Source organism: Coptis chinensis, chromosome 9 (assembly GCF_015680905.1).
Source record: "Coptis chinensis isolate HL-2020 chromosome 9, ASM1568090v1, whole genome shotgun sequence".
Taxonomy (NCBI): domain Eukaryota; kingdom Viridiplantae; phylum Streptophyta; class Magnoliopsida; order Ranunculales; family Ranunculaceae; genus Coptis; species Coptis chinensis.
In genome coordinates this window covers 41,395,565-41,420,603 of record NC_141464.1, presented here as the reverse complement: position 1 = coordinate 41,420,603, position 25,039 = coordinate 41,395,565, and the positions used below count along the sequence as shown (strand labels likewise).

The following is a 25,039-nucleotide window of genomic DNA, read 5'->3' as shown; positions in this document are numbered from 1 at the left end:
ATTTTGTCTCAATTAAGTGCACCAAGAACTCCACAACAGAATGGGGTTTCTGAAAGAAGGAACAGAACCTTATTGGATATGGTTCGGTCCATGATGAGTTATTCAACTCTACCTATATCTTTTTGGGGATACGCCTTAGAAACAGCGATATATATTTTGAATTTGGTCCCTTCTAAGTCAGTTCCTAAAACTCCTAGGGAGTTATGGTCCGGGCGAAAGCCGAGTTTACACCACATACATGTATGGGGTTGTCCTGCGCATGTACTAAAAGGAAAGACTGACAAGTTAGAATCAAGAACTGAAGTATGTATGTTTATAGGGTATCCAAAAGGAACTCGAGGTGGTTTATTTTATAATCCAAGAGAACAAACAGTGTTTGTGAGTACAAATGTGAAGTATCTCGAGGAAGATTATATTGTGAAACGAAAACCTCGTAGTGAAATGGTCATTGAAGAAATGACGGCAGATACTCCTGGCAATGTTCAATCTGAATTAACTCCTAGTTTAGATGAAAGCCTTCCAAATGAAGTTCCGAGTTTACCTGAACCTACTCCAGTACTTCGTCGTAGTGGGAGGGCAATTAGACCTCCAGAAAAGTTAACCCTATTAGGGGAAACTTTCTCTGTTATATAAGATGATTAGGATGTAGATCCTATGAACTACGAAGAAGCAATTTTTGACATTGATTCAAGAAAATGGCTTGAAGCAATGAGATCGGAAATGGAGTCCATGTATTCCAACAATGTCTGGGAACTTGTAGATCCTCTACCAAATATTAAGCCTATTAAGAATAAATGGTTATTCAAAAGGAAAAGAGGAGCCGATAGAAAGGTAGAGACTTTTAAAGCGAGACTGGTGGCGAAAGGATTTACTCAAAAAGAGGGTATCGATTATGAGGAAACTTTCTCGCCAGTGGCTATGCTTAAGTCCATTAGAGTCCTTTCGATTGCTGCTCATTATGACTATGAGATTTGGCAGATGGATGTAAAGACCGCCTTTTTGAATGGTACAATCAAGGAGGATATTTATATAGTCCAACCTGAAGGCTTTATAGTTCCTAGACAAGAGCATAGAGTATGCAAGCTAAAGAAGTCCATTTATGGCCTTAAACAAGCTTCAAGGAGTTGGAATGTATGTTTTGATCAAGCAATCAAATCGTTTGGTTTTGATCAATGTGAGGAAGAACCTTGTGTTTACAAGAAGGTTGAGAGTAAAATTGTTATGTTTTTGGTTTTATATGTAGATGATATACTACTCATTGGGAATGATGTAGGAAAATTGTCTACGGTGAAAATATGGTTATCTAATCACTTTGAAATGAAAGATTTAAGTGATGCAAGCTACATCCTAGGGATCAAGCTTTTGCGAGATCGCAAGAATAGGATGTTAGGATTGTCCCAGTCGGCTTATGTTGATAAGTTATTGGTCAAGTTTGCTATGCAAGATTCCAAGAAAGGCTTAATGCCTTTTAGACATGGAATTTCTCTTTCCAAGGATCAGTGTCCTAAAACACCTGAGGAAAAGAAGAAAATGCATGCATGTCCTTATGCTTCGGCAGTAGGAAGTTTGATGTACGCCATGTTGTGTACTAGACCGGACATTTGCTTTGCAGTTGGGATGGTCAGTAGATACCAGAGTGGTCAGTCTAAAGAGCCTAGGTATCATAAGAGGTCAAAGCATGTGGAGCGTAAGTATCATTTGATACGTGAAATTGTGCAGCGTGGTGATATTACAGTTACAAAGATTCCTACAGCTGAGAATCTTGCAGACCCTTTTACTAAAGCTTTGCCTATTCATCCTTTTGAGAGTCACATGGATAATATAGGTCTTAGAGTAGTTGTTAAATGGCTTTGAAGGCCAGTAGGAGATTGTTGGGATTTTTGGCCTTTACAAAGCCAATGAACGTTTATTGATTATACATGATGATGTTTAATTAAATACATGAATCTTATTATTATGCATATGGGTGAACTAATATCATATGATGAAACCATAAGTTCCATAGGTAATAGAATTAGAACAATCAAGCATATGAAGAGTCATGTGCGGGAGATTTGATTGTATCTATTTACCTAGAATACTGTGATTAGGGTGAAGTCGGATGCTTCACTTATAAGATGTAATATACATAACTGCTATATGATAGGATGATGATATCTCAATCATTTGAGTATGACTCTAAATTTGTATATTGTTGTAGTCACATGATCCATTAATCGAGGGGATCAAAATGAGAACACACTATAAATTCACTGTTAAGGTTAGTGTGCAAATCTCACTCTACCAATTAATCCCTAGACTTGAGGAATTGTGAAAATTCATTGTGTCTCAAATTTATTACTTTGAGACGTTAAAAAGTAATGTCTATTCATAGACTAGACTTAACGTTTTGGGTAATAAATGTAGGACATCTTAAATCACGAATTCTAATAAAGGATCCACCACTCTACGGAGTTATGTATTAGGAAATTGTAACATAACTAATTGAGCTCAAACTCGGCCGGTATAAGAAATAGTTTCTTAATGCTCAATTGATGTTAAATGTCAAATTGGGTCAATTAGACATGGGTGTGACAGTGAAGAACAAATTCCCAATGGTCTAATTGTGAATACAAGATAGGTGGAGGGACTTAGATATAATTAATGGTAGGAAAGGACTTTCTTGAAAGTTCCAAGGGCCTTATTGTAAATATGTATTTGTTAATGGGCACTTTCCATATTAAAGAGATATATATTAAAAGAGTTTTAATATATCAAATACAAGTACTTGTATGACAAGGACTTGTCTTCTTAAAATAAGACTTGGAATCCTAAGTGGATCCCACTACACACACATCTACATATTCTCAAAGTTTCTCTATATAAGATAATGGAGTTCGTCTACCACAAGGATATCCTTATAGGGATGCCAACCGAGACCGTTGGATTCGAGATCTAACGGTCCGAAAATCAAAAACAAACCCATATTCTCTCTCTTCCTTTTTGTTTTTGATTTTCAGACCGTTGGATCTCGGTCTCGAAACACTCATCCCTATAGGGATATCCTCGTGGTAGCCCAGATCTAAGAGAATGACTTTTTAGATAAAGGGAATATTAGTCTTTCCAGAAAAAGTACAACTAAAAGTAGGAGAAAAGCAAAAGTGTTTTGTAGTGTGTTGTGTGGTAAATACTACTAGAAGGCTGAAGACTACGTGATTTGGATTCAGCTTTGGAAAGTTTCTATTTACTGTCAATCTCCAATTTCGACGGCTTTGAATTAATTATTTTTTTGATCAATACTAGATTAGCATGTTAAAGATGTAGGATTAAAGTAATCCCAACAGGGAGAATCAAAGGTTTTGGACGGGGAATGGGTTTTTTTAGTTTTTTAGTTTTTTGTTTTTTTGGTTTAAGTTGTTTTAACGTTTTTGGGTTTACGTAAATTTCTATTTTTCTCTCATAGTTTTTTCTTAATCGCCCTGATTTTCCGTGAGTAAAAATGGGTATTTAAAATTTACTGACGTAGACACCCTGATGAACATGAAAAGGGACTGCTATTATATATATATATATATATATATATATATATAAAGACCCTTCAAGGCTTCAACACATAAAATTTTCACCAGAACACCAGAGTTGCCCGAAATCAACTGGCCAAATTTAGGGGAAGAAATTTCTTCTGACCGCTCAAGTTCATAGGTTACAAGCTCATAAGCTCTGTAAAGGAGTTGTTTCCGTTCGAAATACGAAGTATGAAATCTAGGTTAGGTTTAAAGTCCATATTGGTTGTGGTGCCTATGCCAATCAATTTAATTTAACCATACATAATCCATCAAAAAATACATTCAATTTCTTTCAATGTTCAAGGCAAATGAAGTGGATTTTCTTTAGGAGCAAGAGACCATCTCCACGTAATGTCAAATCTTGGACCTATACATTTCATGGTGTTTAAGCTTTTTCACTTACGCATGGCCCGTGAGATATTGAGCAATATGATGGTTGTGAGTACCACAAACAACTAGCCATGCGGGAAAATGCTTTCATTTCAAGGAAAAGTGGTGGTCTCAAAAACATGTACTTAACAACAAATACAAGTTCGCAACAGAGCCTTGTATGAATGGCCTAGAGCAGTTATGTAAGAAAGTGAGGACGTAATTAGGAACTTCATCTGGAGCAGAAACCAAACAGAAAGGAAGCTTAATTGACACTGTGGCATGGGAATTTACTTGTAAAACGTAAAACCGCATAGAGGCAGGAGGCGGGAGGCGGGAATTAGCATTCAAAAACTGAGGGACATCAATCTTTATATCATCTATCGAAGTTGGCTTCAGTCCTTTCACTGAAAACAATTATTGGTACAAATTTATGAGGGAAGAGGTCGGGTGGACCCCAAAGACTAGGTGTGGGTGTGGTCCTACTTATGTCTCCGAAGCCTCTCCTAAATCAAAGACCATTAATACTGAGTAGTTGAGAATGCTCCCAGTGACCCACGTCAGCCCCCTTTTTTTCTCTGAGACTGACACATCAGATTTTTCTTAAAAAAAAAGTAAATATACGCCTTTTTTTTTTGTAGATTTCAATTGTTCGTAATTCAAAATAGATAAAAACCCCATTTTTAAATCTTATCTCCAATCTTAAATCTTATCTCCATTCTTAAACAAAAAAAAACCTTAAACACGACATGTGTGCTTCCTGGAAAAATAATCGAAGCCCCTCTTAAGAATGAAAGCCTAGCAGTAATTAAGAGGATAAAGCTCAGGAGAAGCCACCCACTCTCGGTGAGATGACTCTCGAAGATTTCTGGTCGGGGGTCTTCCGCGATAAAGCTGCACACGATTAGCAAATCATAAATGCTTTTTCAGCAAAACTATTTAAGCCGTTTCATTATATTACGATGTTGGGTCCTTCTTGAATTATTGCATTTTGAGGATAGTCCCGATCACGCAATTTAAGAGTTTTAACTTGAAAGAGTATTTGGTATTTCAGTGTATGTTAGTTGTAATATATTGGTGTAAATCAGATTGTTTGTTTCATTCAGGTGGTTGGTTCTTTTGGAATTGTTGTATTGTTGTAAGAACTGGTTTTGAAGAAAAATGTCGTAGTAATTTAGCCGAGTTTCTTTGTAGAAGGGTTGGTTACGTGGGAAAGATGAGGATAAGAACACAGGCCCTATGTTTCCTAGGCTTCATGTTAATGATGAGAGAAAGGAGGACCAAGGGCACCTCCAAGGAACAAAATGGCTCTATATGAACGACTTAGTATCCCTCTCGAGGAGGTCAGGCCTCGACATTGCCTCTGTGGCTAAACACGCCCCGACTATATACCTCCTGTGGCATCGTTGAGCGAGGTGAGTTTTGAGAAGCTAAATGGTTTATTTGTCCGAAAGCCATCATGTCATTTGGTTTGTCATTTTATTGTTTGTTTCTTTGGTGGGTTTACTTATGAAGTTTAGTTTGAATTAACATTCTCTTTTACAAAAGAAATCGGTAGCTTTGTTTTTTTTTTGTTGGTTCTTTATGAATTAATTTTTCCGTATGACGTGTTATGCCTTGATTGGATCTTATTGTGGTTCTTTTAGTCGAGAAAGTAAAAAAGATAAAATATGAACACGATATAACATTCATAAATTACCCTTTCAAATAGTGAAACACTTCACCGTGATCGGTTCCTTGGTCATCCTAATCATGGCACAAAAGGCTATAACCATAATTCAAATAGTTTTGTATATGGAAACAACCACGAGTCATTGCTTGAACAGCAAATACAACTTAATATGAAAACATCACAACATTTACCAAATGAATGCACACATGATACCGTATTTTTTGTGTTTGCTAGAATTTGATTTGTCATCGAGTGCAATTTAAAGCAGATGTAAAGTAGAAACTGTATGAAAGTAGGTACGAGAACTGTGATCGAGGAGGTGTTTTTATGGGTTTAGAAATTATAGAGCATAGTACAAATAGTTTATGTGCTGCATTGTGATAGTAAGTAGTAACCCATGTGTTTTTACAAAAAAAAAAAAAAAAAAAAAATCTCTTTTATTCTATGGGACTCTAACAGTCTATATTTCAGATTGGATCTAATGCTAGCACTGTTTCTTCTAAAGCAGAACTCTCTCAGCATCAAAGTTGTCCATGAAGTTCTCTTTCATTTTAGTACCGTGTTTCAGATCAAAGGCTTAACGTGAATCTTGAAGCAATCTTACACGAATTGTCCATATTGATCTCATTTCCAGGTACGTTGACATATTGTATTGATGCTTGAAATTCTTAATTTGAAATGAATCTAAACTTAGTTTCAAGTTGTACATTGTAGCTACACATTTTGAAATGTAATCAGAATCATCCAAGATAAAATTCAACCTTGAATATCTGACACAAGCACTTGCAAAGATGCCCCAATGCATATGCATATTTTTCAAGAATATTAGAATTTCCAAGTTTAAGGGAAAAACCAAGTTGAATGGTGGTTTTCATGCCACTTTTTTTCTTTTTCTTTTTTCCCTTTTATGTCACAATTTCTGAAAATCATAATTTCAGTGTGACAGGGTAATTTTGAGCATAAGAGGACAACCAAGTTGATGAAACTATTAGTTTCTTCTGTTTCTGTAAATTCAGTCTTTGTTAGTGGTGTTACCATCTTTGAGTTGGTTCTCCGCAACCGATCTTTGCATTTGTTTGGGCTAAATTTTCCTCTCAGAATCGATTCGGCAGGGGACTCCTCATGAATAGAGCTTCTTCTAGACCAATATCTTCCTATCTCTTGACCGTTCAGCCAAGCTAGGCCTTTTCCCATGTCTATCATGTCCAGACCAATCGGTTCATCTCCAGATGGGAGATCTACAATGGCCTGCAATATCAACCAGGTTTGTTTTCTTAAAGAACCGAATAATCAATTTCTTAAATAGGCTAGAGAGGATTACTGCATCATTAATTTCTTTACTATTCCATATACACGTGGTAGAGTCCCTCATTGTGTTATACACTGCATTATTGCCTTATTGTTCAATATCCTTAACACCATAATACTGCACTCACCTTATACCATGTGAGAGGCTGATCTTTAGGTGGCTCTGAACTTGATTACCACTTGACACTATTCAGGCCAATTTCATGGTAAATTTTAAGGTGCTCTCCCTCCAATCCAATCTGAAAAGAAAGAAAGCATTGGATTGCCTTATGTGGGTTGGGAAATGATGGACTAGCATTTTAACTTGCGTTTTTTTGCCTTCTTCGGGTGCGTGCAGATAATGATATTGGTGGATGACGCTGGGGGAGCGTGGGCACGCATTGATCATTCACTATGGAATGGTTGCACATTTGGCTGATTTCATCATGCCGTTTTTTCTCTTTATTGTGGGTGTTGCAATTGCTCTTGCACTTAAGGTACGTGCTAAATATAGTGACGATATGTTCAAACCTCAAAATATACAAATAAGCTGATAGGATGTCGTAAACACACTTCACCTCAGCTTCAAATCTGATAAATAAAGTGTCAAACTTTAAAATGAAAGGGATGAGTTCGAATTTCATAAAGGATGTCAACAGGATTTAGATGGTGACATTTTCGATGATGATGGCCGCGTTAAACGAACTGGTATTTTTATAATTAATTTTTCATTATGTTTTTTAAGTAGTTGTTTCATTCTTTGTTTTACCTGTATCTTGATTTCTTATGGTGATTGCGTTTGCATGTTTTTGGTGAAGGGACATTGTTGACTGCAAGTGCACATATAATAACTGCAGTTATCGGTTCTGAGGTGCTCTCATTAGCATGGGCTATATAGCTCAGTTGGGTTGGATAGCTGGCCCAATAGCCCTCATGACGCGTTAGCACTCATTACTTTGTTCACTTCTAACGTTCTTGGCGATTGTTACCGATCACCGATCCACTTACGAGGGGAAGAGAAACTATACCTACAAGTGATCTTTGTGGGAGCTAGCTTAGGTAATTCTAATGGGCTTTGTCATCCTATAAATCCCTGGCTAGCATATTTCATAGTAGTGTATCCATGTGTCTACATTACTGCGCAAGATTAATTTTTGAAACCGAATGAAGATGATCTCATATTTAGCTGTTCTACTATTAATTTGCAGAGAATCCAAAAAGTGGGAGATACGGTTAAGAAAATTATCATTAGAACGATAAAGCTTCTCTTATGGGGAATTATTTTGCAAGGTAATCTATGGAAGAAATTTAGAAATAAAAGTTCTGCACAAAATATTTCTTATTGTTAACTTTTCTGGCTTTTTTCTAACACAACTTTCTATATGATTGAAGGTGGCTACTCTCATGCTCCTGACGACCTCTCTTATGGAATTGACATGAAGCAAATCCATTGGCGTGGCATTCTTCAGGTTTGCTAACCCTTTTTTTTTGTTCATATTTTAGAAAAACAAAACTGTGAAAGCCCGAGGGAACTAAGGGTAAATTTCAACTTGGGCTGTATTTAGACCCATAACATGCAACGACACAAGTTTGGGTTGAGTTAGCAATCCTACTCCATCCTACGATTCTAAATGCATGATTTGATCCACAGACTGGTAACTAGGCTTGGGCCTTTCTATGCCAATTGATCATAGCAAGAGCTATCTAATTTCTTAGCCGATTGCCCGATTCAAATAATTTCTCAAGAATTCGTTATTTTACTTGCAGAGAATTGCTTTGGTATACTTGATTGTCGCTCTAATAGAGACTTTCACTACAAAGGTCGGACCTACAAAGATTGCTTAAATCGGGACATTTCTCCATTTTAGGTGCATATCGTTGGCAATGGTGAGCAATATAAGATGCAAAAGATAAAATATAAGAAGTCTTCATCGAAGAATGCAAAACTTTAATGGCTTATTATCAATGTTCGGGCTTGCGGGGGTTTATCTCCTTTCTCATTTACATGATCACAACATTCTCATTGTATGTTCTCGATTGGAGTTACGAGTTTGATGAGGATCATCGGATCAAGAAGTATATAAATGACGTGTATATTCCTATCTCTCCTATGTGTTACATAATTTGTTATCATTATCAAAAAAAAAAAAAAAAAAAACATAATTTGTTACCATTGTTGACATTATCGCAATCGAGATGCCATAATACATATTTGTAAGTAAATTTTGTTTCGTTGAAATGGTATTGTATATGTCTTGATTTGGAGTTTTGGGGAGCTTCAACTTCTTATTTAGCATCCTTTGCTTCTGTTATGTTTTGTTTGCATGCGTGTGTAATGACTAATGAGAGTAAATGAGTAGTGGTACACTACTTAGTAGTTTGAAACAAGATTCAAATGATATTGCGTAGGAATTTCGAACTAGCAGGATTTAAGTCAATTAATAACTATTTATGGTATTTGTGTTAATGGACAAATGTGTTTTTTTTGTTCGATGATTAGTATTTCCATTTTTATCAGGTATTTGATGATTTTGAAAAACCAATAATTCTCAAGTTTGGCGAGAATGCTCCCAAGAAGCCACATCACCCCGTTCTATCAATATAAATATATTATTTATTCAAGTGGATTTTAGGCTTTTGAGTCTTTAGCTATCTATGTAGTAAGTCCGGCCATAGGCTGGGCCAAATGGCTAGTTAATACTGAGTAGTTGAGAATGCTCCCAGTGACCCACGTCAGCCCCCCTTTTTTCTCTGGGACTGACACATCAGATTTTACCTAAAAAAATAAATTCTACGCCCATATTTACGCCCTTTTTTCCGAATTCAATTGTTCGTAGCCCATAGATAAGTAGATAAAAACCTTTCTTAAATCTTATCTCAATTCTTAAATTTTATCTCCATTCTTAAGCCGTTCTTAAATCTTATCTCCTTCTTTTTCATTTTAGTATCAAAAGCTTAACGTGAATCTTCAACCAATCTTACACGAATTGTGAAGGCAAGAGAAAGGATGGGTAAACATATTATTCATGATAATCTCTCTTATTCTCAACAGATAAGAAACAAATTAAGGCGGCAGTATGAATTTGTTGTTTCTGTGAAATTTAGGGATGTAAGGATTAATGTGCCCACAGCTCCTGAGGTTGGGCTTTACCTGGAGGAGTGTTTCTTTCCTTCATATAATCAGAAGTGGAAAGACACGCACGAAGAAATTTCAATGGAAGCCTATGTGGAACAAGCGGAAGACTTCAAAATGAAGCAAGTGTACTCTCATATCGCTTCCATGGAGCAGAAGGAGGGTTCTGTGGCTGTTTGGCTTCACTCCCTAAACCTTCGAAACTATCCTGATTTGCATTTTGTGGAGGATAATGAAACTTGCACCATTGGAGAAAATGTTCAAGTTGAGAGCATTGGCGGCAAAGTATGATTGGCTCTGCTACATCATCTATGAGGAAATATCAATGTTCCAAAGTGGATGCCAATCAAGGACTGGTCACTAACTGTGTATGTGCCTTACATTTACTTTTTGGATACTAATTATCCTCCACTGAGCATGCATCTGGACTCTGGAGTAGATTTTGTAGGAAAAACAAATATGGATCCAATTTGTTGCAATTAATAGTAACAATTACTGCCTTTTGTTAAGGATTTTTCTTTGGACTTGCTTGACTTTCTCAAATCATACTATGAATTGCTAAAAAGGTTCAAAATACTCTTCTTGACCCATGGACATTCCGATATTCCTCTTGATTTTAAACTAAGTTCAATCTACATTTATAAAGTTACAATGCTTTCAGCTTCATGGTATCAGTAGTCTTCTCTAAATACAGATTGTTTTTCATCAAATGTGGTCATTATCTTTTCCAAGCTCTCTAGAAACCAAAGGAAGGATGTACGGATAGTGCCCCAGGGAGTTAGCGCACGGGATTGTACATGATTAACTTATCTTTGGATATTGTTGACAGGAGCTTGCGGCACTGTTTCCTTTGGATCCGGCAAATCCTAAACACCAACTCCAGCTAAAAATTCCTCTTATCGAAAGTTACATCTCAATATCTGTTTAAACCCAACTCCTCATTTCTCACAAAGAGATCAACAATGTCACCAACTCAAAAACACGAATCACAGCCAACTCGGAAACCTCTCCAACCCAAGAACTTTAATACAACTGAAAATGTTGTAAAAAAGAAGAAACCAAATGATCAGGAACAATGGTTTGAGATATCTTTAGACGGGAATGTGAATAAAGAGAACAACCCTGTTTCTCCTGTAGTGAAAAAGATTGAGCCCTTTGATTCTTCACTTGCAGAAGAACTGAATGTGATTCGTAAGAGGATTGAGAGGTTGAGAGTGGAAAAAGACAAGACGGAGAAGTTGTTGAGAGAAAAAGATTTACTGTTGGAGATGGAAATGAAGATTGAGATTTACTGTTGGAGATGGAAAAAGATTTACTGTTGTGCAGAACGAGGTTGAAATGGAGATTGAGAAGTTGAAGAGGTTGAAGGAACTCGAATCATACTGCCGGGTGAGTTTTTCAATGCGTTTTTGCATTTCATAGTTTAGTAGTTTAGTGTAGGCATCATTTGGCCTGCACTTCTTTGCAAACCAGTTGACGGAATCAGGTTGTTTGCACCAGAACCAACAGAGATATTTGCAGATGATTGCTGATACCCATTTGAGATGGGTCCTGCGGAAGTGGATTAGAAGTGAATTTGTTATTTGGCATCAAAAGAAGTGTAACATACTAATTAATTTAGTTGTTGTGATGATGCATGGCAGAATAATAGGGTTGATTGAATTAAATAACCCGATTATCGTGTGACCACAAAATGGTGTAATTATTTATGAACCAATAAATAACTGTTTTTCTGTTAGTTACCACACAACTTTTCTATTAACTCACAAAACTATTTACATACAATCATTGGTTAGATTCAAGTTATTTGCAGTTCCAATCGACAAAATATCGGGCTTCAAAATCTTGTTTCCATGCCTTCAAAGGACCAACCTCCTTGACATTATTTTGATCATCGATTTGGTTTCGGTGTTCATGAACGGACCTCTAGCATAAACCCCATTAGTTCAGTTGGATACATATAACCATGAACCCTTGACATAAGCCCACCTTCGTGGAAGAAACTGACGCGGAAATAACGGTCATAAGTGGGTTGCACTTCAGGAAAGTTTTGAAAGTATCTATTTGCTTACAGTCATTCAATTCTTTAATTCTCTTTGTTATTTCAGTCTCTAGATCTTTGCTCTAAGCTCTCTAGAAACCGAAGGAAGGATGTACGGATAGTGCCCCAGGGATTTAGCGCACGGGATTGTACATGATTAACTTATCTTTGGATATTGTTGACAGGAGCTTGCGGCATTGTTTCCTTTGGATCCGGCAAATCCTAAACACCAACTCCGTCGAACCAACTCAGGAAAGTTTTGAAAGTATCTATTTGCTTACAGTCATTCAATTCTTTAATTCTTTTTGTTATTTCAGTCTCTAGATCTTTGCAAGAGCATTAGCTTATTGGTAAGTCGTGTCTTCCCAGGAAGCCACATCCACTCCACATTTCCTTCATAAATCCTAAAACAAGTTTTAAAACCTACAGCTGATATATGTATAGACTCCTCTGTTAATAATAGTAGATCACATTCTGTTTGGATCACCAAACAAAAACAAATTAATAGGAGGGGGTTGTAATTTCAGACATACGCTACTAAGAAAAGGGTAAATGAACACTTCATCACCACCATATAGCCGCTACATTTGCTGTAGTTAACCTTAACAACCAGCTATCCTACTTCAAGCTGCATGCAGTGATAGATGACCAATTATAAGCTATATCGTACACCCCTCTGAGTGGATCTAGCTGTATAATTTTTACATACAATTCATCCCATCGGTACATCCTGAAGAGTCTATGAATGGGCAAACCAAGCTGTTTTCAAGTATTGATAGTGAGGTTATGGCCACAAGCATCTTCAATTTGAGCATCAACACCAAATGCAACCTTCTCCATGTCTTCAAGTCCACTTACATGAAATTTCTGTCACTGTACCAACTAGCTCCCATACCAGCTGTAGTATTGTGCCATATTTACACGATACGACATGTACTCCACATGAAATGGCCCGAGATTTCAGCACTCTGTAACTTTCAGACTTAGTTTCTCTCCTTGTCACAGAGTATACACTTAACATCTGTTACCATTGAAATGCACATTCTCCCTCTTTTTTGACCAGCCCCAACAGTTTTGATGGGCATGGAAATTCTAGCATTGGTATGCGAGATTTACTTTTGACCTTACAAAAAGGGGGGCTTCGGGATTATTGGAATTTCGGTGTTTGAATAGCTAATTGTTGACAGGAGCTTGCGGCACTGTTTCCTTTGGATCCGGCAAATCCTAAACACCAACTCCGTCGAAACCCGAGCAAGATTTGAAGAGTTGAACAATGACCTATTCAGGAAGACAATGGGACCTGTACCAGAATTCCCAAGGTTCAACAACTCCTTAGGGATTATTTTGATGGAAAGGAGCCAAACAAGGGTGTTAACCCCGATGAGGCTGTCGCTTTTGGTGCTGCTGTACAAGGAAGCATCCTGAGTGGAGAAGGTGGTGAAGAAACCAAAGGTGTGTTTTTCTTCTCACAGTGTACATCATTTTATCAACTATAATAAGAAGCAACTCTAAGTACTAGATGTTTTTTACTGACATTACATTGATGGCTTTGTTGCGGATATCCTTCTCTTGGATGTGGCTCCTTACCCCTTGGTATTGAAACCGTGGGTGGTGTGATGACTAAATTGATTCCAAGAAACACTGTTATTCCAACTAAGAAATCCCAAGTCTTTACAACTTACCAAGATCATCAGACTACTATTTCCATTCAAGTAAATTATATGTACACAATGCATTTCGAATATAAGTATAGTAGAATTTGAGCTAAATGACATGCTGCCAACCTTCATCTAATGGATTATTGGTATTCTTTTTTAAAGGTTTTCGAAGGTGAAAGGAGTCTCACAAAGGACTGCAGGGAGTTTGGGAAATTTGATCTTTCCGAATTGCCCCAAACACCAAGGTTTGTAAGCACGCCTTTCCAATTTGTTACAGACCCATGTTTTAAAGGAGAAACCTAATAATAGTTTCCTTTCATTTGAACAGGGGAACTCCACAGATTGAAGTGACATTTGAGGTTGATGCCAAATATGTACAACTTGAAGAATCAAATCAACGACAAGGACAAGCTTGCAGACAAGCTTGAATCTGGAGAAGGAAAAGATTCAGACTGCTGTCAAGGAGGCTCTCGAGTGGCTCGATGAAAACCAGTCTGCTGAAAAGGATGATTATGATGAGAAGCTCAAGGAGGTAGAAGCTGTATGCAACCCAATCATCATCACTGCTTTGTTTACTAGAGAGATCTGGTGGGGTCAGGTGTTGGATCGAGGAGAAGGAGAAGATGAGGATTCTCATGACGAGCTATAGGCGATAATTTCAATTTCTTTAAATGTCAAAAGAGATCGAAAAGAAGAGAAGCTCCCCATCAGAGAACAGAGATGTAGATTCCCTTTTGGCTTTTGTGAATGCCCTTAGATGAGGGCATTTGCTAGCATTCTCATATAATGCTGATTAGCGACGCAGCTTGGACAGAAAAATTTCAAATGAAAATGAAGGGGTGCTGTAATGAATCGGCCAGGCAAGATGTCGGAGAATGTATCTTAGTTCGTTTATACATTTTTTGTTTCAGTACATGAGTCACAAGTGTTAATAGTGAAGTAGAGAGAGTTCCTCTGAAAATCTAATGTAAATGTTAATGGTTTATATTGTAATATATTGTAATGAACTCCTCCCTTGCAAATCCAACTTCTTTGCGAATTCTGTCAACCACTTAATTCGCATGTGCAGACGTTTACAAAACCAAGTCCAGCGTCCATCACAGATTTAAATTGCTCCATCACAGATTTAGAAATCCAATTTGAAGGCAAGACAACGGAGGCTCTTGCTGAGATAACTTATTCTCCTGTGAACACTCATCTTCATAGAAAATCTTTGCAATAAAATCGTATAAGATTCATATAACTATATATTTTAGGATAGTATCATTATCTGATAGTGTAATTAAAAATACTTCTAATTACAGTCAAATTACAAAACAAAATGGACTCTTCATCCTATTCCTATGCAATATATACATACCAAACACAATATGTTTTTTATTAAACTACTATAATTAAAAAACGCAGGTCATGGCGAATCAAACATACAACAAGAAGATTGTGGAGTATGAAACAAAACACAATGTTTCACTGAAGAGTGCACTTACAGAAATTCTCAAAAAAGAAAAGATTTATGAAGAACCAATTTACAGTTCAATATTTGAGAACTATCAGTACGCAGCGGATGTCGCAATCAATGTGCCTATACTAAGAGAATACCATAAAGATCCAAATTATCCTATCATACAAACATCATTTGGAACATATCAAACCAAGAAAGTCAATTCGGGGAAAATATTGCTGCAGGAAATGCCATACGCTATCTACAACAGATATACAAGTTTGAAGTACTAGATGTGAACCACAACGAACTCATGACTAGACGTGAAGAACTCTACGAAGCAAATATTCAAGTAGAAGAACTTCATATGCAGATTAAAGCATTGAAAAAAGATAATGCTTATTTAAAGGGAATAAACGAATACTTGCTTATAGGCGGACCAAATATGGAAATTGACGACCTAAGAATTCCCGAGTAAATATTCACAACCGATTGGAAGATCCAGTTTTAGGAAAACAATGTGATTCTTAATATTCATGTTCTTAGTTTACGTAGTGAATTTTGTTATTTACATCCTAATAATGTTTATTAATAAATTCCATCTTTTTTTATTACTCCTTTGTTTTGTTTGTAGTTTTACATACACAAGTTACACAACCAGTATATTAGCTGGAATAGATATTGAAAGTAAGCAGAGAATAGCCCATTTCAAATTGAAAGTAAGCAGAGAAGAAGCATAGAGTCGACTTTTATATATTAGAAGGTTACAAGGTCGACTTCTACTTCTTTAGATGTGAAAAATCTTACTTTAGGAGGATGCATCCCAGCAATATGTAGTGTCTCCGATATGATTAGCAAATGATTTGTTCAATGATATGATTAGTAGAGGAATCTCAACAGATTTGCGATTGTATAATATGTTAATAGATGTTGTGTGCAGAGAAAGTATGGAAGATGCCATTGACTTATTCAAGCTGATGGTACATAAAAATGTGGTACGACCACGGTACATATATAATACCTGATGGGCCGGGTATTACTTGCGAGAGATCAAGTTGAAGGCGCTAAAAGTTTCAACTCGGCCGGTGGGTAGAGGTTGCGAACCCGATGCTTATAGCTATAACATGCTCAAGTTGAGAGCATTGGCGAAAAAGTATGATTGGCTCTGCTACATCATCTATGAGGAAATATCAATGTTCCAAAGTGGATGCCAATCAAGGGCTGGTCACTAACGCGTATGCGTGCCTTACATTTACTTTTTGGATAGTAATTATCCTCCACTAAGCATGCATCTGGACTCTGGAGTAGATTTTGTAAGAAAAACAAATATGGATTCATACTTTGAGCATGCCTACATGAATATTGAATCTCACCACTTTATTTGAGCCTCTGTTTATGCTTACTGTTTTGTTATGCAACTGATCCATTTGTATAATTTTGTGGCAGATCCTCAATTGCTATAACTTATGTGTGTTGCCTAACAATGTCAGCCCCAAGAAGTAGCATCCTAACACATTATAAATGATGTTATTGACGTACTAATAAAAAAAAATTGCAACCGAAGTCGTACATAAATAATCTACCAAGGAACTTATGGAAAAACCCAGTCAAGCTGGAAAAGTTTAATCTAATTGTAATACATGAATCAATGATGACGTATGGGCAAGGAGATGTGTTTCCTCAGCCATCTGGTTCCTTTGGGCACGAGCTCTAGCCTGAATAGTCACCAAGGATTGCATACACCGGAGGGTCCTAGCAGCCTGTTTTCTCACAAGGTAACCCCTTACAAGTGCTTGCAACTTCACCAGTCCTTTCAGTGCACAAAGCGCTTTCCTTGCCTGTTGCAATGGAAGATCTGAGAGTTGATTTATCTAACACGAGACTTCTAATTGGTAATCTTTATATTGACAAATGGTGATTGTTTTGAAAATTATACCGGATACCCACGGAAGAATGCCTCAATCGATTGAGGCGGCCTCTTGAAAAGCACTTGATCTTCTTCTTGAAGTGAGCGTAATTGGTAACGGCAAAGCTGCCTGTCTTCAACTTCCATGACCCTGTCATTACAGATACCCCTGCCTCATCCGTATTATCTTTAGACAAGCTCTACCGAGCTTTGCTTTATTATCAGCTCCATTTGATGAGTGAGAGCAGCTCCAAGGAAAACTGCGATGAGAAAGAATCCAAAAACCGGGAAAAGAATTTGGCTTTATTGATGCGGTCATCTAAGAAATAGTTCAGGGTAGTGCACGCTCCACAAATACATTTATCACCATAATCCATAAAAAAGTATTCAGATGAAATATATTGGTTTGTAGATGGTACACCGGTACTATACAACAGACCTATAACAACGATTATGCTTGAGGTGACGACCTCGGTTACTAACAAATCCTACAAAAGCCCAAGCATACCTTGTGTAGACAAGTTTCCTAGATCGAGAAACACACCACCAGCCATTGCCAAGCAAAACACGGGGCGGTTCTCGCAAAACGTAACCAAGAGAATACGTTAATCGATAGCGACAAGAAGTAATTAGGAGTACAAAACAATAAATGTTAAGATTAAATTAAATACACACAAATTAAATAACATTATCTTAATGTCCAAGGATAAATTTAAGAAGTCTTATACAATTAAAACTCTAAAGCTAACTCAATTCTTACACAATTACAAATCCTATAGTGTCACATATCTAAACTCCCCAACGCCCTTACCACAACAAGCCTTCCAGTATAATATTTATACTAATACCATAAAACCCATCAGCAAGAAGGGCACTGGAAGACAACCCAAACGTGAAACAAATCAGTGTCAAAATCGGCAAAGCACCACAACAAGCAATCACTCTCGGCGTGACGAGGTAATCCACTGGGTCAGTACCAAGAACTCTCAATGTATCAGTCTGCTCCAAAACCTGCATTGTTCCCAACTCCGATGCAAATGCACTTCCTATACGCCCCAAAGGTTGTCTGATCAAGTAAGTCTTTGTCCAAGAAGACAATTTCTAAATCATTATCAGTTGCGATTGTGAAAAAGCAGTGACTATAAGAAGAGTTAAAGCTTTAGCCAAAGAGAGGAAGAGTTATTCAGGTTTACCTTATGGATGGCGATAAAATATATACCTCAGAATTGCTCTCGGTACAATAGGCGATGTATTCTTGCACTGAAAAAAGAATAATGAATGCGAAGTGTTAATTTTTTATTTTACACAATTGATAAATATTCTAACAAAATAATATATTGAAGGGTCTAACCTTATAAATATATTGAAGGTTCGACCTTATGCATCATAGAAGAATTATGATGTCTGCAAATACAAAGAGCAACCATAGGGAAAAAGTGTTAAAAGAGCATAGAAGAAAACATCCACAGCTAATGGAATATCAAAGTCACACTGGTATGTAACTTGAGAAATAAAAAAATACCATTTTATACTCTCATTTGATTTTAAGATATTGTATAGATATAAGTAACTGATATCTATATTTTTCTTTATGCCTTTATTACAGAGGAATTGATACACACACAGGAATTAAATGAGCAATGAGCAATCATTTAAGCAATAGTACTGGTATGAACTTACTGATTTTATAATGACAAAACAATTTTAATATCCTTTCCACAAGAAATGGCTAAAGTTGACCCTTTTTTGGTATAATTCTCAAACAGTCAATGTTGAATCTACAAAGGAACAGACTGCTAAAATAGCTCGGCTTAATCGAAGTCATTTGTTGGCTTTAAAGAAACGTAATCGTTTGTTGGCATCCAAGGAACACAACTTGCGTTCAAATAAAGGTAAAATTGTATTTTATATTCGATTGAGGATTAATTAAAGTTTTTGAAATTTCATATTTTTTATTACACAGGCCAAATAGGTACTTTGAATCTTACAGATGCTATGCGTCGTATAATGACTTCAATATCTCAAATCACAAATATCAGTGAAAGGAATAAACGTTTGCAAAAGCAAAAAAAAATTCATCGTGATCTAAGCAAGTATACTAACAGTGATGGTATGTGTTTTCTTCTTCAATTTTGATATTTTATTCAAAATGTTTGCCAAATTCACAACTAATTTTTATATTTTAGGAGTTCATGACTTTGGACCACCAACTGAAGAGTGTATGTATTGTGGAGCAATTCTTTGGGAAGAAGAAAGAAACAACAAAGGAAAATCATCTGTTCCAACATTCTCTATATGTTGTGGAGAAGGAAAAGTTCAACTTCCCCTATTTGAGGCTGCCCCTGAGTTTCTTAATAAACTCTTAGACTTGAAAGGAGGAATAAGATCTACTAAATTTAGAAGATATATATACGGACATACAACTCCATGTTTCAATTTACTTCAAGCAGGAGGGAAGATAGATAAGACTATTAATGATGGAGGAGGTCCGTTTTTTTGCGTTTTTGGATAGAATAAGTGGGCAAAATCATCATAAAATTGGGTCTCTTCTTCCATTCGAAAATAAGCCTCCTCAATTTAATAAATATTATATGTATACGATACTCAAAATGAATTGAAGAATAGAATGCAAATATTCAATGAATATAATGAACTTCATGATCCTACAATTGTTGATGGATTGATCAAAATGTTTGATCAACACAATAAAGTTGTACAGTCTTTTAGGATGGCTAGAGACAGATTTAAAGAAGATCAAATGATTGATGTCCGCCTAAGACTTATTAATTCTCGGCAGAGTGATGGAAGACAATACAATACGCCAAAACCGGCAATGAAGTTGCGACTTTAATTGAAGGGGATGGATTTAATGTTAATGATTTTAGGGACATAATTGTTGAAACTAGAGGAGGTTTGGAGAGAATAAATGAATTGCATCCTAAATTCATGGCTTTGCAATATCCTTTAATGTTTCCCGTGGTGAAGATGGCTATAGACACAGGATTCCTTATAGAAGATTTCCTAATAGTGAGGAAAATGAAAGAGTTTTTAATATAGATGATCATAAAAGAGATCACGGTTAGTATGAGACAATATTGGGTTTTAGACTACAAAGAAGGACATTAGAAAGTCGACTACTCTGGATAGGTGGGACGTTACGCCGTCAAGCAGTCATTGTTGATGGTTATACATGTATAGAAGATCAAAGAATGTGTTGGTATCGGACACACCAAGAAGAAATTAGGGCTGATTTATACAAACAATGTGATGGATCAAATTGGTCGTAGGTATATAAGTAATATTATTTAATTTTTTAAATTTTATTTCCATTAGCTTATTATGATTTGTTTTAATCTATCAATAACCCGTTTTAAAATAAACACAGGTGATACTACAATGACATCAATTGGTAAACGTTTGATCCTTCCATCAACATTTACAGGAGGCCCTAGATACATGATCTGAGACCTACCAAGATGCTATTGCTATATGTAGATGGGTGAGGACCACGATCTTTTTATTATCTTGTTACTTGCAATCCAAATTGGAATGAAATTCTTAGTTATCTACAAAAAGACCACGGACTATTGCCTAATGATGTTCGATGTTGTTGTGTCGAGTATTCAAAATGAAGTTGGAATGCATCATGAAAAGATTGCATTATGGAAATCATTTCGGCAGAGTCATTGGAGTTATAATCACATACCTTTTTTTTTTTATAGAATAGATAATGTCGGTAAGACTATAAATTGACGAGACGAAAAAACAAAAAAATGTGAAACAATAGTTAATAATTTATTCATAAATGTGGAATTCATGTTTGCTATTAACTGTAAAATGTAAATTTATGTGTTTAAACATCCTATATTTAAACAGGGGAGAACACTTACAGATTTTCTCCTATATATGGTCCAACAAATCTGCACTCAAACTTTTCTCTATTTAGAAGCAGTTGAGCTATGTGTTTTTTATGGAAAACAGTGCATTGTGGCTAAGATAATATATAGTCAAAGTTGTTAGAAACCCGGATCGTGAATGAAGAGGAGATGGGAGAAAAAAAAGAAGCTGACTTCACCGGTGAAAAAACACACTAACCATTATTATTTTGAAGTCCGAAAGCACCAAATTTTAGCGAGAAGAAGTCCGAGCACCCACTCGGGCATAGTTGGTAAATGCTCTGATCGACAGTTAGACCTTGAGAGATACTCAACTAGCTGGTGTACATGTTGAGTCATTATCATTAGCGAGGTTCTTAAGTTAGCAAAGACTCTTGATTAACAAGAATAATTCCCCAAAGAAATGAAAAGCGTGCTCATAGAACTCAGCCACAAAAGCGAGAACTAGCATCCATCTAACGTAAAAACTACCCATTTTGTGTTGTGTCAGTGTCATTTATACTTAGTTAATGTACTTTAGTACCCTTTTAAATTCAATTTGTTAAGATTGATGCTTACGGTTTGTCTCATTTTTCGAAAGTGATCCATCTATTTCACTTCTTAATAGGAAGATATATTTCGTACTTATTGATAAGATCATATACCTTTATAATTATTTAAAAGACTGCTACTAAATAAATTTTTCTTTTTGTGTGCGATTATTATGCGTTATTGAATTTCAAAAACGAGGACTGCCACATGCTCACATTTTATTGTTTTTTACATCCGGAAGATAAAGCTAAAAGTGCTTCGGATATAGACAAGATGATATCAGCTGAATTGCCAGACAAAGCCAGTGAACCTCTACTGTATGATATTGTAGTCCAAACAATGATTCATGGTCCGTGTGGTGAGAAGAAAAAGGGTTCTCCATGTATGGACACTAAGAAGAAGAAATGCACAAGGAAATTTCCAAAGGATTTTTGCAGTGAAACGACATTTGATGAGAAAGGTTTTGCAGTTTATCGAAGGCGAGATAATAAAAGAACTGCAATGGTGGGTTGTCAAAATCCTGTTGAAATTAACAATCAGTGGGTTGTTCCTTACAACCCTGAACTTACCAAAGAATTTCAGTGTCACATCAATGTTGAACATTGTAACCGTTCACGGATGATTAAGTATTTATTCAAGTACATTTCAAAAGGGCAAGATCGAGCTACAGGTATTGTTGAAGAAAATAATGTCTATGACCAAGATAACCAGAAGCGGGTCATACATCAAGTTGATGAGATTAAGCACTATCTAGACTTCAGATATGTATCTGCATCAGAAGCAAGTTGGAGAATTTATGAATTTGACATCGGTCTGAGAGATCCTTACGTTGAAAGAATGAGTTTCCATCTTGAAAATCAGTGAGAATATTGTTTTTCGTGCAAATGGGGATCCAAATTTGAAATTGTTGCAAGTGAAAAAAGACAAAAAACTATGTTCACTGAGTGGATGCGTATTAATGAAAAAGACCCGAGTGGAAGACATCTTACATATGTTGACTTCCCTTTACAATTTGTGTGGGACAGAAATGCAAAGGTCTCAATACATTACAATTTCCAAAAAAAAATTTATATTTGAAATTACATATAAAATTTATATTTATTCATAACATACATGTTTATTAATTTTTTCAGGAATGGAAAAGAAGAAGCCAAGGATTGAAGATTGGAAGAATATTCTATGCTCAGCCAACACAAGGGGAAAGATACTATATGCGTATGCTTCTAAACATTGTAAAGGGAGCTAGAAATTTTGAAGAAATCGAAGCATTAATGGTATTCTCTATGATGATTACAAATCACTTGCCGCGGCGCTTTGGTCTTTTACAAGATGACAATGAATGGCATCTTGCCATTAAAGAAGCAGCTGAATGGTCTTCCAGTCCATCATTACGCCAGTTATTTGTAACACTCTTAGTGTTTTGTGAGTTATCCAATGCTATTGATATGTGGAACTACCATTGGGAGTTACTATCTGATGATATCTTAAGGGCTAATCCAAATTTATCTGAATCGGAACTGGAAAGGAAAACACTTCTTGAAGTTGAAATTCTAATGAACGAGAATGGGTGGAGTCTAAAAGATTATAAGTTTGATATCCCAGAACCAGATGAAGTTGAGAACAGAATGATACAAGAGGAACTAAATTATAATTGCAATTTACTCTCCTCACAGTACTTACAGCTTCATGGTGGATTGAATGTCGAACAAAAACGTGTTTGATCTTTGTCATTAGCTATTTGTTGAAAGTAATCTTTGGAAGTCTCTTCTTTGTATATGGAAGTGGAGGAACAGGAAAAACTTATCTATGGAATACAATAATTGCAAAGTTAGCCCGAAGAAAAAATAGTTCTACCTGTAGCATCATCAGGTATAGCATCTCTTTTATTACCAGGTGGTCGAACTGCCCACTCGAGGTTCAAAATTCCCATTCAATCAGATGAATCTACAACTTGCAATGTTACACTAAAGATGCATTTGGCAAAACTCATTCAGAAAACAGATTTGGTCATATGGGACGAAGCACCAATGAGTAAGAAAAATGACTTTGAGTCTGTTGACAAGACATTTAGAGACATAATGTCTGTCATTGATAAAAGCTTGAAAGATAAACCATTTGGCGGGAAAACAGTTGTTTTGGGAGGTGACTTCAGGCAGACGCTTCCAGTTATAGAAAAAGGCTCAAGAGAAGCTATTGTATCAGCTTCAATAAACATATCCTACTTATGGCATCACTTCAAGGTTTTTCGTCTTTCCATAAACATGCGTTTGAGTAGAATAAATTCTACATCACCAAGTACCCAATCCGATGTAGAATTTAACAATTGGATATTAGCTATTGGTGAAGGAAAACTGCCCAGTCGATCATTATGCGAAGGGGAAGAACCATCATGGATTGAAATACCCGAAGATCTAATTATTCGTTCAGAAGGAGATGGGATAGAAGAGATTGTAAATATCTGTTTATCTGAGAACTTTCAAGGAACTACAAAGATGTAGAATACTTGAGAAGTCGATGCATTCTGACACCTACGAATGCTTCTGCAGATGAGTTAAACAAATACGTTCTCTCATTAATTCCAGGTGAAATACATGAATACTTGAGTGCAGACACATTAAGTGCGGCATCTGATAAAATTGCAGATCAAGACATTTTGTATCCTACGGAGTTCCTTAACACTCTTCAAATATCAGGGATTGCGAATCATCAAATTCAACTAAAAGAGAGAGCTCCTATCATGCTTATTAGAAACATAAACCAGAGTAAGGGACTTTGCAATGGTACTCGGATGAAAGTGACAAAAATAACAAATTATGTCCTAAAAGCAGAAATCATTACTGGAGTATGAAGTGGAGATGAACACACCATTCCTCGGATTGTGATGAAGTCAGAAAATAAAAATTGGCCTTTTGTCTTTAACGAAAGATATCCAATAAAGCTTTGTTATTGTATGACAATAAACAAAAGCCAAGGCCAAACTCTAACCGGCGTTGGAGTATATCTCAAAAATTCATATTCTCGCATGGGCGTTATATGTTGCAATTGTCGCGTGTGACTTCACGCTCTGGCTTGAAGATTTTATTAAACGACAGAGAAGACAAATTGCATCAGCATACCAAAAATATTGTCTTCCAAGAAGTCTTCAACAATCTTCCTTGACATTCTCTACTCATCACTGTCATTGTAAGTTTTTTTTTATTTACCTTTCTCTATTACGTTGTTACTGTTTTTCATTTGTTGCATACTATTTTTTGGAAACTCCTTTCACCAGTTGTAGCTGTTCACATTTTCTCCATTGATTCCTCTCCTCTCAACTTCTCGACAATAGCTATGGTTTCTGACACTCCATATTTTCAATTGATGTGGATAGTTAGGTTTCCCTGATTCCCTTAATCAAACCACCAGTAATCTATAGTTATAATAGTGTCCTTTTTATTATTCCTGTCTCATTTTCAATTATCTGCTTTATTTAAATTTTTGTATCGAGTCATTTCGAATGTTCCTATGACACATTTCTTTAACATACTTTTACACCTGTGTTGGTAAACTAATATTATTTC

General features: G+C 36.2%; 2 protein-coding genes and 2 long non-coding RNA genes across 8 annotated transcripts; all 4 read left to right on the top strand.

The window, feature by feature from the left end:
- The first annotated feature begins 6,034 nt into the window (after positions 1–6,034).
- Positions 6,035–7,828, top strand: LOC147476060 (amino acid permease 5-like). 4 transcript variants are annotated; one of them, XR_015207467.1, is made up of 5 exons: positions 6,035–6,220; positions 6,699–6,850; positions 7,232–7,370; positions 7,499–7,581; positions 7,692–7,824. XR_015207467.1 is itself a non-coding variant. In XM_086582088.1 (5 exons), exons 3-5 carry the CDS (start codon positions 7,248–7,250, stop codon positions 7,769–7,771), a joined length of 252 nt encoding a protein of 83 aa, XP_086438214.1. In that variant the 5' UTR covers positions 6,035–6,220; positions 6,699–6,850; positions 7,232–7,247; the 3' UTR covers positions 7,772–7,828. The 4 variants fall into 4 exon arrangements, 1 of the variants encoding a protein (XP_086438214.1); XM_086582088.1 differs by having other exon boundaries at positions 7,533–7,581; positions 7,692–7,828; XR_015207468.1 differs by lacking the exon at positions 7,499–7,581 and having other exon boundaries at positions 6,036–6,220.
- An 87-nt stretch (positions 7,829–7,915) lies between these two features.
- On the top strand, positions 7,916–8,707 carry LOC147476059 (uncharacterized). Its single transcript, XR_015207472.1, has 4 exons — positions 7,916–7,932; positions 8,082–8,163; positions 8,266–8,342; positions 8,641–8,707. It is a non-coding gene; the product is annotated as an uncharacterized LOC147476059 (long non-coding RNA).
- A 283-nt stretch (positions 8,708–8,990) lies between these two features.
- Positions 8,991–14,727, top strand: LOC147476058 (uncharacterized). Of its 2 annotated transcripts, none has more exons than XR_015207469.1 (5): positions 8,991–9,884; positions 9,979–11,395; positions 12,233–13,759; positions 13,868–13,950; positions 14,034–14,727. It is a non-coding gene; the product is annotated as an uncharacterized LOC147476058 (long non-coding RNA). The 2 variants fall into 2 exon arrangements; XR_015207470.1 differs by lacking the exon at positions 14,034–14,727 and having other exon boundaries at positions 8,998–9,884; positions 9,979–10,374; positions 10,836–11,395; positions 13,868–13,956.
- An 8,722-nt stretch (positions 14,728–23,449) lies between these two features.
- On the top strand, positions 23,450–23,977 carry LOC147476057 (uncharacterized). Its single transcript, XM_086585619.1, has one exon. It carries the CDS (start codon positions 23,450–23,452, stop codon positions 23,975–23,977), a length of 528 nt encoding a protein of 175 aa, XP_086441745.1.
- Positions 23,978–25,039: the final 1,062 nt, after the last annotated feature.

Excerpts from the sequence above, each read along its gene's own strand:
- LOC147476060 (XM_086582088.1), top strand. The coding sequence starts at position 7,248 with ATGACGCTGGGGGAGCGTGGGCACGCATTGATCATTCACTATGGAATG. Across the intron at positions 7,371-7,532 it reads CAATTGCTCTTGCACTTAAG|GATTTAGATGGTGACATTTT; the intron begins GTACGTGCTAAA and ends GGATGTCAACAG. Across the intron at positions 7,582-7,691 it reads TGGCCGCGTTAAACGAACTG|GGACATTGTTGACTGCAAGT; the intron begins GTATTTTTATAA and ends TTTTTGGTGAAG.
- LOC147476057 (XM_086585619.1), top strand. The coding sequence starts at position 23,450 with ATGCATTTGGCAAAACTCATTCAGAAAACAGATTTGGTCATATGGGAC.